Source organism: Solea solea, chromosome 7 (genome assembly GCF_958295425.1).
Source record: "Solea solea chromosome 7, fSolSol10.1, whole genome shotgun sequence".
Taxonomy (NCBI): Eukaryota; Metazoa; Chordata; class Actinopteri; order Pleuronectiformes; family Soleidae; genus Solea; species Solea solea.
The window spans coordinates 11,017,295-11,031,502 of NC_081140.1; the positions used below are offsets into that span (position 1 = coordinate 11,017,295).

Sequence of the window (14,208 nt, forward strand, 5' to 3'; positions counted from 1 at the left end):
CACCTCCCTCTGTTCCTGGCCAGATCTCTGCAGCACAGCAGTGAGTGTCGGCACAAGTGAACAAACCAGCCTTGTGTCTTCTTTCCTTACAGCAACAGAGAAGCTGCTCAGGTGGCAGCACACACTCTTTTTACAGATTTCTTTCACAGCTATTGGGGAGTGGCACACTTCCCTGTTTATTTTCCAAATTAATACAAGTTTTTAAAAATGAATACACTGCCAGTGGGATGATAATGGGATGATAATCCCTTGTGTGTCCTTCTTACATTTTTAATCACAATATAGTTTATTTTTATTTGCCAACAGCTTTTTAATTATTTATTTGCTGGTAGAAAGAATATAATTTGAATTTAACGTTGCTATGTTGTCCCTGTAATTTTTAGAAGTACATAACAGCCTGTTTGTCTTAGATAGTTGAGTGCAGACCACTTTGGCCTGAAATATAACATCATTATATTCTGTTTATCTCCCAGCAGGTTGTATGGCCAGCTGCTTGTGTAAGTGGAAGTGCAGATCAGCATGTTTTCTATCCAGGCGTGAGAGCTTTTATAAACGATTCCCTACAGTTATAATATGGAACATTTACATTAGAAAATTGTTTTGGGTTTTTTTGAGAAATAAATCCAGGCTGAATGAGAGTCCCAGTGAGATACATCCTCACTGTGAAAGGTAAGCTAGTGAAATTAATTATAGTGGAGTAAACACAAATATGTACAGTATGTTATGTGCAGTGTGCACACTTCCATTTAAAGTTAATTTAAAAGAGATGCATCACACACACACAAAAGGTCATATCAGGTACTGTATACACAGATACTTATACAGTATATAGTGTGTACATTGGAGGTTTTGTTCTATTAGTGTATTTAGTATTTTAGAGCTTGTTTTGAATTTACTTCAAGTACAAGTTGCTCTTATCAGTTATTATTATTATTATTATAATTATAATTATAATTATTATTATTATTAGTATTACAACAATAGTAGTGACATGTGCAAGCAGAAACACTTCTACTATTACTATGACTGCATAGTAATAAAAAGAATATACCACTCCTTGATGCTTATTGCATACATTTACACAAACTACTGTAAAATGTATTTTCAGTTTTGTTTTTGATGAGTTTTCCCCGATCAGAAAAACATATTTTGATGGACTTGGTCTATTAAACTAAGTTATGTTTACTGGAAGAATACAGGCTGTCTGATTATAGGTGGAAATAACAATCTTATCAAATTAAAACCTGTTGTCATTATGATTAACATTTTCATTCTTATCATCACAACAATATCTATTACGGTGCTTGTATGATATGGTTTGTTAATAGCATTCACATCACATTTATGTCCACAGTTACATGCTTCACTTGGTTTGGTTGGTGCTTCTTTTGTCTTTTCTGCTGTCAAGTTGAAAAGAACAAAGTGGCATTTTCACATCATACAAAATAATAATCATTGTTGCAGACGATGAAAACTTTATTGACGATTGCACATTACAACTGGCTTCAAGCTCTCGTGCGTGGGCGCCGTCTTCTGCTGGAGGGAAATGTGGGATCTTCTAAGAATCTCATTTCGAGTTTGTTCTGTTTTGCCTCCAGGCTCAGAATTATCTGTGTGCACAGTCGAGGACAGCGCTCACGGTTTTTAAGCACTACAAAGAGAAAGCACTTACTCTCATACAAACAAACATTGTAATGCTCTGAAACAGTGTTTTGGTCAGATCACAAGGACTGATCCACTTGCTACTGTTGGTTTGATAAAACAAACTTGTACATTTTTTTGAGATTTCTCCTCTCAGGCCTCGCTTGTGTTTGTAACATATTGTATAACAATGGCATCTGTTGTTGGAAACCAAAGCACCAACAAAGTTTGAGTTTTTCTTTTAATAATGATGCTGGCAGGAGAACAGATTGTTCCACCACTTTTATTGGCGTTTATTGCAAAGTCTGTCGTTTGTTTGCACTTAAAGTTGCCGCATATCCCCAGTTCCCCACATCACTATCATTCTTTCACAGATGTGCTGGCGTATGCAAAATTTGACAAGCCTTGTATTTCATTCAACACCTCTGAAAAATGGATCTGTGTGTAATATTTACAGTTTGTCTGTGTGTGTGTGACAAGAAGGTCACTGTTTTCCGAGGATTGACATCAGTGTGGTTCAACAGCAAAGAAGTACTTTCCTGTTGCCAGTAGATTCTGTAGAGTTACTGATCTTTTGTCCTTTCTCAAAGTTTATGTAGTTTTGGAAACCTGTCAGCTCTGATCTATACGTTGTAAATTGGTTGTGCTGTTCAGTCACGACTGAAATGTGAGGATCTTTGCAGTCCATGCAGTCACTCTTCAGGTCACCACAGGCACTCATTGCTCTCCTCGGACATGTCCTTATCTTGCCGCTCACACAATTATTGATGCCTGATGATGTTTATGAATACATAATTGTGTTTGAGCTGTCATAAACATGTCAAAATCCCTACAGCTGTACATTTGCAAAGCTTTACCCTGTGAGTGTGAAAGCTAATTGTGGTTCATTTGCATTTTGTGCAACAAACTGAGAGGCATGTGTATATTTTTCACAAGAAAAGACCATCAGATCCTTGTTGAACAGAGCTGACACAATGACAGGGGCTACATGATGATGCATTACGGCTCCCAGTGATATGTTTGCACTGTGGGGTACTGTGAATTACAGCAACACTACAGATAATTTTCCTGAATTGTCACATGTTGCGTTATCTTTTTTTTCCTCCATTATAGTTCTCGATTATCACTTCATTTAATGCGAGACTCATTTTTCCATCATTCCACACAGCTTAATAGAGGCTGTCCTTCTTTAAATACTACCACATAAATCATCTGTTCTTCCGTCCGTACAACTGTTTTCTTAGCGACCATAGTAATTATGACTTCAGCAAAGGAGAAAATTTGGTTACATAGTTTATAGAGCAGCAAATTCCATGCCAGTGTTGTTTTGGATGAATGGGTCAATGAAATACGAGACGTGCACACAGGAGGCTGTTTGTTTCCTCTGTGACACAGTTGCTTGGCCTCTTTAACTCAGAATATGGACTTCGGTAAAGTCTACCAGCGTTTTAAGAAACAAACAAAACAAAACATCATCACATAGTCACCAATGGCATTGAATCAGACCCTTTGTGGATGTATTTTTTTTTAACATTAGCACTAATTGTGCATGTGCCTTGTAGCACAACACTTTTCAGTCCAGTTGGTGGTGTGTTTCCTGATTTAGTCAAATAAGAGACGAGTAAGAAGACGGTTACCATAGACGCTTACTCGTGGTTATTGAAGGTGGTCTGCCGGTGTTCTATTCATCAATCCATGCTACCTATCAAAATCTGTTACTTTGCAGTTCTGCACATGCACAGTCCTATCTCTCCTTTCCCACGCCTATACATTTCTGCAACCCCATGGTCTAATTGGTGATTAATTAATGAGTAACTTCACTATTCTAACATAAGGTCTATGTTTATAATTGCAATGTAAAAAATGTGAAACAGTGAATTTGTAGCATTAGAAAGTTGTGCATGCTGTGTGCGCGCATCTTTCATGTCCAGAAGTCTTTTCTCTTTGAAGGCCACACTGAACTAATTCAATAATAAAAATTATGAAGGTGCCTTTCAGCACTTCAAAGACACTTGAACTAAAAGTCATATTAGTTATTTTATATGGAATAATAGTCATATTATACTGCTACTCACTCTATTATCACTGTAAATTTAATTGGAGTATATTTTGATCAGGATCTCAGGGGTAGCATATTCTCATAGACTAATAACACCTGTCAAATAATGCTCCCACTCATAAATGTAATCATAATATACCACTGCTCACTCTATTATCACTGTAAGTGGAAGTGGAAACCATAAGGTAGTGTTTTTTTATAGGGTAGTGAAATACAATAGACTCTGCTAACAACTTTAGCTGCAGTAGCATTTTTTGATGCAGCAGCAAAATGTGACAGAACGCCGGCACTCACTGCTATATCACTCAGAGTATTCAAGGGCATGGAATGGATGCATTTTGTATGCATGGCATGCTACACTGACAGAGACCCACATTTTAAGTATAAATGGAAGCGTGGCCATGTACACACATGCATAAATGTGCAAGTGTCACCCTGTTCTTAATGTGGATTTACAAACATGTGCGACTGCATACAGACAGTTATGGTCAAGATCCAGTGTGTAACGTCTGTTACCAAAACCCTGCAGGCATTTGTTTAGGGAGTACAAACCACTTCTAAAACATTACATGGGCGCTTCTTGGTGTTTTGTCTGGCTTTATTTGCGCTGTGCGTTTCTTGCCTCCCTGATTCTACACCTGTGTGGCTGGGTAAAGCAGAAGTAGGAGAGTGAACTGAAGGAAGAGTCTGTGTTTTCTCTTTCTGTCAGGATGTTTATTGTTCCATGCGGATGTTCAGGTTTTCTATTTCCCTCGAATAACAACTGAATGAAGGTTATTGTGTTTAAACCGCGTGACTCATGCACGCTACAGTACATGATGCATGGACACGACAGTCAGTCACTGTAGCGCGCACAGTGTGGGTACAAAATAAACACAAATCACAGACACACATGCACGAGGCATCGCCACAAATCTCTCCATAATCACAATTACCGCTCATGTCGCGGTGTATAGTGCTGCTGGAACTGCGAGTGTGTCGAAAGACTGATTAGCTGAAAGTGGGCTTCCTACCGGTGCCAGTGGTGGTGTTATCTCGCCTCACTTTGGGACAGCTTTTATATTACTTCCATGCAGGCTGCTGCATTACTCTGCCTGGGTGTAGGCTTTGAAAGCTGCCCCCCACTCACCCACCAACCCACCGAAGCACCCACCCACCCGCACTCTCCCACTCACGGATCAGGCTTTGATAGGTATAAAATAGCCCCACTGCTGAGATTGCTGCCGAGTGCATAGACACAAATTCATGAACAGCTGAGCTTGTGCATCTCGTTTTATGCATGCATGAATATATAGGTACACACACACACGCACACACACACACACACACACACACACACACACACACACCAGTTAATGCCTAACCCGAACATGTGGTTTGTGCATGTTGGTTGTGTTGCCAAATTATTTACTTTTTTTCTTACACAGAGTACATATGGTGTAGCTTTTGCTCAGCTCACTTCTTCCCCCGTACTTCATGAAATCCAACATTTTGTCCACACGTCAGCGTTTAATTCAGAGTGTGCTGTTCAGATGTGACACTTTAGCGACACCTCTCGCTCAGCCATCTCCGCTAAAGCGTACATTTATGCTGTGTGACGTTTGATCAAGTTCTTGGTGAAGGCGTATTTAGCGTAATGACGCGGTGACGCACAGTCAATCAAAGATTTGTCCTTCATTTATTTTTCCATTTATGGCTGTTTCATAATCAATTCCTAGTCGTTTAAGAGAGAATTGCGATGCATCACAAAATAGATCACTTCTCTCACCATAGTGTTTATGCCAGAAAAGCTTCTGCAGGATGATCCTGCTTCCCAAGAGAGGAAGCAGGATCACCCTGGGTAGGAAATTCTACTTGAAAAATTGAGACATATGAGTCATAATTGTAAATTGTAAATCCGCTTCCCCCAAAATCTAAAAATAAATAGAAAACTTTGTTCTCGATCATATTCAGTAAACATGACTGTGTGGCTCATTGTCTGCCTGCCTCAGTAGTTTGCGTGTTCTTAGCTGATGTATTTCCTCTTGAGGCTCTGAGGGTAACTTCATCAATCACTGTCCTCTAATTAGTGCGCGTTTCGCTGACTCCCAAAAAGGCCAGATTGTTGTTTTTTTTCATTGTTATTTTTTGAATAAAACTGGGTCAACTTTATGATTTTGCTAGTTTATCCTTATTTTTTTTAACTCAGTGGTTCTTATTCCTCTTTTCACTTATAACTTGACTGGTGGATGTCCCCGAATTTTCTGTTTTCAGTTGGAAGGAATGAAGGAACAAACAAGTTATTGGTGTGGATGAATCAAGTACATGAATCATTGGAACTCTGCTTTTACAGTAATTACTCAGTTGAATATGGGGAGATAATTAGTCCACACACACTATGACAGTCATCTACCATTGGCTCATTTTTACTCTCAAATCAAGTCATTAGCACTGAAGCGCTTCCCCACAAGTAGACTATTATGCAACTTGTAAAAATATGTTTGAATATAAAATGCTTCAGTGCTTCTCTGAAGAAGAATATAATGACATCCTCACAGACTTCTTCCCTCCAACATGAGCAGATTCCCGGCACAACTTGACCGAGTTATACTTTGAGCAAACAGGATGAAGTTGAAAAAAGGAGAAAATAGAAACAAGTCAGCAGCTTTAGTGCTTTATTATGTGAAGTGGTCGATAGTTCTCACAATTGCTTTTGAAATGACTGTTTAAATAGGGCACCTTAATTTATTTTGTGAGTCGAATGTGTGATCAATAATGTTACATAATAGTTTATAGGGCAGGTATTAGAACAGTTACAGGGTTTTATAGCAATAGCAGGTAAAACATGTAAAAGATCAGAAACAAGAACATAAACCATAAATGTTTTATAACAAACCTCAATGGGTGAAATCCACAAGCTCAAAGTAAGTTTTATATAACTTGTTAGTTAAAACTGTAAACTATAACTCAAAAATAAGTGTATATGTATATAAGTATATATAAAAGTAGTGCAAAGATAATTAAATATAGACTACTGCCACCTGCTGGTAAGGAAAACAATTCCTTCTGACACAGCCGCAGAACAATTATACGATAAATTCTACAAAGGCCGTTGGTAACCTCAACCATCACCTCAAAAATGATGGAATAAGTTTTGTGTCAAACTTTTCAAACAATACTTTTTAGGAAGCAAATAAATTATTGATTTAATCATTCAAAAATATTGTATTTTATTGTTTGCAAATACAGTTCTTTGCGCCATGTTTTTTTGTTCGCGATTTTGACCATGACCGGGTCTGATTGGTTACTGAGTTTTGGAGTGACAGCAAAATGGACCGGATGTCGTCACAGGCTTGGAGTCACTGTGCGCCTGGAACTCGTTCCCCAAGTTTTCCCTGTCAACATAGGACAAAATAATTGTAATTATCTAATGTTTGTCAGATTATAAACGTTAGAGGCTTACAATTATTTTGTACCAGACGGACAGCGACTCCAAGCCTATGACTACTTCCACGGCACAAAGAACAAATCAGTCAGCGCAAAGTGTATTTTCTACTAATAAAATGCAATATGTTGAAATGATTAAATCAATATTTTATTTGCTTCATAAAAACTTTTCGTCTTGAAAAAGTGTTGTTTGAAAATATTGACACAAATCTAAATCCATAAAAAATAAGGGTTCTGCCTCACAACACCCAGGCTTCGGTCTCCATGAGGAATACTGGTCCAAATATGGCCAGTGTTTATGATGGAAAACAGCACACAGACAGACAAACAAGCAAAAGTGTCCACAGTCTCACGTGGATTCAAATATGTAATGAAGGCAACATTCTGCAGTAGTAATCAAGTTTCATTAAGGACAAACAAAAATGCTTATTTCTCACTTATTAATATTGAAGCCTTCAGCCACATTTAGAGCATCAACTCAGTGATTTCTCAACCATTTACACCCAAGCGTCTACTTAAAACTAGTCATTAATAAAATCCATACTCGAAGCATAAACCACATTTTTAATGCTGAACAGCTGCCTCCTGTACTGAAGTGGGGGAGGTAATTCATGAAGAAAGGACGGATCTGTGATGATGACTGTTGACATGCAGGAGAGTGTGAGACAGAGGGAGTGTGTTTTGGCAGATGAAGAGAGGGTAACACTGCCACAGTGCCAGGGGAATAGGAGAAAGTCATTACTGCCCGTCATCAGGCAAATGAAGACAGCTTTAAGTGGAGATGAATAGCCTCATTGAGGGTGAAGGCTTGTTATGGTAGATCTGTTTGGAAAAGTGGATACTGGGGTTCATATTTCAGTAAATATTTGATGGGTGAGGACACTGTAATAGTGTGTGTGTGTGTGTGTGTTTAGTGGCACAGGCTTGGTTATTTATTTGACTCAAAACATTTGAATTTCTATGAAGAGTCATTTGAAAGAGGTTTTGAGTGAACAGGATCACTTTCTGATTCTATCTCCCAGGTGGTTAATCTCATTTTCTCCTTCTCTGCAGTCTGCATCATTCTTTCTGTCTCCTCCATTATCCCCTTCACTACCATCCATCTTGTAATCTATCTCTGTGAAAGCTGAAAAAGTGGATGTGTTGTGAGGGCTCTGCAGTTCCCAGGCCAACCAGGCTTATCTGAGAGAAACTATTTGTTTCTTTATTACTTCCATCAACGTGAAAAAAAAAAAAAAAATCAAATAGTGAGCAAAGGAAATTAAAGTCCGCTCTATACGAGCTCACATTAGTGTTTCTCACTCAGTGAGAGATGATTTTTTGTTGTTGCTGCAGATTTCTGTTATGATTTTTATCGTTTGGTTATTTAGTGTGGAAGACATGTTTGCAGCCCAATCTACCGTAAATAAATACATTTTTCATTTGTAAAGTTGTGGCACAGAGTTGTGACACTATAGTATTGTGTACACCACAGTGAACAGAGATCACAAACATAAATCACCATCCCTCCATCAAAATGGGTTGTGGCCATAGCATTCAACACAGTGAGCAGTTTTTTTAATCCTGTAGATAGTCCTTCTTTGCTTTGCTCTCACGTTTCCTCTTTAGACTAGAAATAGATTGCACCTGTATCGTCATCATTCATAACCATGGCTGGGGAAAACTTCCTCATTAATCGGCAGCAGGGCATCCACTGCCTGACTCGGCAGTTCTGAAATCAAAAGATCGCCCTGATGTTGCACTTCTTCTCTTTTTGGACATGTAAGAATGTCTTTTTTTTTCTTAGGCACCAGGAGTTACTTCACATAACTTTGATTGTTTTCTTTCAGTGTTCGGGGCCATTGGGAGTTCTGCACAATGGCCCTGCAGAAATTGGCTGAATACAGAAAAATACTCTGAACAGACTTCTTCAACCCACTGGAATTAAAGCTGTAGGGCATAACTTCAATTGAAGTGCTTCACTTATATTTGCCCTAACTTAACTTGGATATAAATGAATGGCTGTTAGATTCACTGCTGATTAATCTCCACATGAGTCTGCCTGTGTTTCTTAGTGTAGCTATGTTGCCCAGTTACATATCCACACTGGACACAGAGTGATGTGTTTTTGTCCCGAGTGGCGAGGGAAGATGTATGCAGTTACGCTAGTAAAGGGAGAAAGGAGAGGACATGGACCTAGAGTTGTCTGCAGGTTCACCTGAGAAGTGGGGACATTCTGAAGTCACTGCTCGTCTCCTTGGCTGAAAACACCGTTCCTCTCTCTCTGTGTATGTTGATGTCACAAACCCGCAGCAGGAGAAGCTGTGTCTTCCTCAGAGCAGTGTTTCTGTCACTCACTGCAGACACTCGCAGTATTTTAGGCGAAAGAAGTGCACGCTGGAGCTTCAAATTGAAGTATCATGAGGAAATAATAAGTGCAATCACAAATTGTTCATGTAAAAATCATGCTAAACTTCATCCCTGTGTAAGAGCAAAATAACCCATGTTGTTCAAGGGCACCTTGTCGTAACTGCTCTCCTTTGTGGATATCTCATAGGTTGGAGATCTAATGCATCACCCGAGATCAATTTTCTGTCTGTGGTGTGATTTTTACGCCCCAATTAATTATTCTGATGTTGAAGGACGCAAAGGTCACATGTCGGCAATGGATTACCTTAAGTGATTCTGACAGATGAGTCAAAATGAAAAATTGACGATGACGATAATAACATAGTCATTTGCCATAACTAAACATCTGTGACTCTCTTGCTTTTAATGTCATTCATAAAAGGGAATTCAAACATTTTCTTAAATTTCTCATAGAGTTACAAAACTTTTCTTTACCTTTGCTTTATGTTGAGGGCAAAGGATGTTTGGCAAGTCAACTGGAGGATCTGTTTACGCCACATTTTTAATGGCAGATGCTTGTCTCAAATACAGAATTATAATAAACCCATGTTTTTTCCAGGAATAAATGGAAGGATTATTTACCAGGGTATATGCAGGGCCACACGGTTGGTGTAGTGGTTAGCATCTCTTGCCTTTGCAATTCTGAGCAGGAGAGTCACAGATGTGTAGTACGCGACCCGGTCAGGAACGAGGACCTTTCTGCATGGAGTTTGCATGTTTCTCCACTTTCCTGACACAGTCCAGAAACATGCAGATTTTGGGATTAGGAAAATTGGACGCTCTTCATTAACTGTGAGAGTGGATGGTTGTTTGTCTCCATGTGGCCCTGTGGTGGACTGGCGACCTGTCCAGGGTGTACCCCACCTTTTACCCTATGTCAGCCGGAGGTGGAGGATAAAGCGGTAGAAGATGGATGGATGCATTATGCAACAAGACTGGACATGAATGATGTCCAGTTTATATATGCACGTTAAATGTGATTTTCTGTCTCCATTCTACAAATTGCACCACTGACCTGTGGCACAACTAAATCTCTAATGACTTGCTTGTTCTAGATGCATACACAGTGTGAAGTTCAGAGATTTTCCTTTTGTGCGCTCACCACCACTCATTGTTACGTGCTCAAAATAAAAGTGATGATGTGGATTTTAATTGGAGATTGGCTCTCATGTGTACTCACTAAAAAAAGGTTCCCAAACAAATAAACTGCTGAAGTCACAAAAATGAGAAACTCCTCCCCCAGGAAAACTGTGCCACTGGCTGTCTACAAGCTGATGAATGGGAGCAAAAGTTTTAGCTTTTGCACCTGCTTAAAACTGTTTGTGTGAGTGTGTGTGTGTGTGTGTGTGTGTGTGTGTGAGTGTAATCTGCACATGATGCAACAGTAATGTCCATCCTCCCAACCGGGAACCATCTTTGCTGTGTAACTCTAATCTGAGTGCCATTCTTAGAATGCATTTACAAACCAAAGTATAATGCAGCTATTTATGTTATAGTGTACTTATCTTTTTGTTTTTTTTAACAATAATGCTACAGTGTCACATTTCATTGTCCTTCAGAGCCCAAATGAAACTCTTTAGTTCGTTTGAGCTCTGAACCAACAGACAGTTACTGTAGTGGCAACCTGTTTGCCGCTGCTGCAGGACGTGAAGTTTCTGTTCTCGCGCTACTCGTGAGGCAATACACTCCAAAGAAAATCCATGAAGGAAACGAGGCAGACGTAAAAGAAAGTGCAGCGATTTATTGTCACTCTGTAATCCACATGAACAAAAATAAAAGTCGTCAAGCAAAATGCTTGGTATAAGGTATGTCACCTAAAACTAATTGACAGGAAAAAATAAGTGTTTCAATGCCTAAATGAGAGCTACGGTCAGAAAATTGTTGCTCCCGTCCTGCTGCAAAACTTAATTAGATGCAGAGATGCCGACAGGTGCCCACATGGCTCATTTACTGCCGTTTACTACAACAAGCTGTGCTTTACGGCAGTACCAGTTTGTGATAGCAGGACAAAATAAGAGCATAATAAAACTTATCTAACTAAATAGACATTATTGATTAATTATTATAAATTAAAGCAAAATAGGTTAAGCTCAAAAAATGCTAACATAAGCCTTATATTTTCTATGGCTCTAACAGTTACCTAGTGAAAAAAACATACAGATATTTTCCTTAAAAAACAAGTTATTATGGTATTTAAATGTGTGGACACACACACACACACAAACACAGCCTCGAATAACAGATGCTGTCCCTGTCGTGCTGCATGTATAAATATCTAATGATTAATTTGTCATGTGAACTTACTATGGTGAGGATGTTCCTTTTAAAAGAGGTCGTCAGATGAACTGGTAAAGAATCAATGACGGTGCGCTGATAGACTCTAACGTCAGCATGTCCTTGATTAATTGGGTTAATAAGGTTCCTAAGACGGCATGTGGATAAATACTGGTGAAGGACAGGCTGATTACTGGATGCATACAAACACTGTGTTTGTGTTCCAAATGATAAATGACGAGCCCATCAGGAAACTAATAAGTGTTTAATCTAGTACACACAGATCTTATATCTTACCATATAAAAGTGATGGCTAATATTCCACACAGTTGTATATATATATTTTTTTTTTTATAGACCACTCCTACTTTTACATTAAGTGCAATCAGTGTTGATTGTTTATCTTCACATCACTTTTCCCCCTGCAGTTTCAACATTTTATTGTTTCTCTCCTAACTGCTGATTGTAGCACCATTTTGTTCCACTGCAGACTTTACATACACTGTTTTGTTCACCATGGGAGGGGCTTAACAGGATCTAGCTGAGGTGATGTTTACTGTGCGGTCTTGAAAAAGTCCATTGAGACAAAGGTGCCGTTGAGTTCTCATGTGATTATATCAGAAGCCACTCCCATCCCCATCCATGAAAATCAAAGTCTTACTTGTTATTCTGACTGTCTCCTTGATGTCATGCATATCTACCATAGATTAATATGTTCATCAAACATTTATTTTTTTATAGATCAAGGATTTTATAGATCAAGTGGTTGATTTCTTTTATAGTAAGACTACCCACACTTCACCAAACGTAATCCAGGGTTGTACGGAACCACACTTGTCCACACTTGTCCACACCTCTCCAATCCTTTACCCTCTCCTGCTTCTGCTGAAATGAATGTGTGTATTGCTGGGTGTGTTGATTGTCATACAGGAGATCTGATGCCTATTTTCTGTTTTCGCAGGAATCTGGGAAAGTCTGGACTCAGAGTGTCTTGCTTAGGACTGGGTGAGTAGACTCGAAATGACCCTCATTGAATTTCTCCATCAGCCTGTAAGAAAACAATGGATGAAACTACACTGAATACACAAGTAATACAATTTCTACTTTTGACTGGGGTTTGTTCTTCTGCCTCATGGTTTCAGATGAAATGGATCACAATGTGTCTGTGTGGGCTCATGTGTGCATCGCCATATAAATTGTGCATTCCTGGTAAAAGTTATTCCCTTTTTGTACAAAAGTCAAGCCCCAACATTGCTTCATTATTTAGTCTGGTGGGCGAAAGAAGACAACACACACACACACACGCACACACACACACACACACACACACACACACACCAGCCAGACTACCAATTTCTGCCTCTGTCAAACACTTTCAGTTTCACCAAGTTATGCAATTACTTACATTTTCTCTAAAAACTCAGTTTCACTGAAATTGAAATATGTAGTAGCTGCACACAAATATATTTTATTCTCTGGAGGACATTGAAGTGTGTTTTAAGGGAAAACATTACTCAGAATATACACATACATGAATTATATAATCAGAGGATACATGTTGGATGTTGTTATTGTTTGTTATTGCTCAGTGAACACAGTAAAACCACGTTTAAAAAATAAGAGTCTTACAAGATAACTGCAGCCAGAAAAACATTTCATTTTTTTTTTTTTTTAATCAGGTTTTTGAATAAACACACGTCTTGCTGTTATCTGTGCACAGAGAGGAGCATTTCAATGTCCATAAATCAGATTATAAAACCTTCTGGCGCTCATTGACTAAGCTGAGTCAAGCTGACTTTGACAAGTTGTTCACTGTTCACACTGACGATGCTTCAGCCGTGGTTCTAAGACCGACGGTCATTTCTCAACTGCCTCTCGGTCTTTTGGTAAGACATGTACATCTCCTCCGAGCAGTGAAGAATCACAGAGACATGTCTGAGTCATACTTCTACTGACTAATCTTCCTCACACTGACTCAGGAGCTTTTCCTCGTCTCATATGGAGACATTTTTCTTGGATTACTTGGCTTTCAAGTATTGGAATCAATCTTCATTTAGTTTCCTCAATTATAGCTTATCTTAGACTCACATTAGTCAGCACAATCATATACATACACATACACTTTTAGTGACAACATGCATCATCTTTGATGCGTGATATTAAATATCACTGAGCAGCGAGGATTGAGTTATTCTCACTTCTCTATCAGACCTGATTTGATTGAGCTGTTGATTCCTGCTTCCACTAAAAGCTTGTTTTCATGTCAGTCACATTCTCATGTTCAACATACACACAATTATGACGTGGACACCTAAAACCTCCACCAATGACCTGGTGAGAATACAAATTGTAGTGAAGCTGGAGACATCTTGTGTCCACCAGTTCAATTTGAAGTGGGTATTGTTCTTCTTTGGTAGTGT

General features: G+C 38.9%; 1 protein-coding gene across 3 annotated transcripts in view; it reads left to right on the forward strand.

Annotated features, from left to right (window-relative positions):
* Window positions 1–14,208, forward strand: part of kcnab1a (potassium voltage-gated channel subfamily A regulatory beta subunit 1a) — an 87,778-nt gene that overhangs the window by 49,682 nt on the left and 23,888 nt on the right. For all 3 annotated transcript variants that reach the window (XM_058634924.1, XM_058634923.1, XM_058634925.1), the window contains one exon: window positions 12,750–12,793. In XM_058634924.1, coding sequence (XP_058490907.1) covers window positions 12,750–12,793 — 44 coding nt within the window. The remainder of the gene's footprint in view (window positions 1–12,749; window positions 12,794–14,208) is intronic.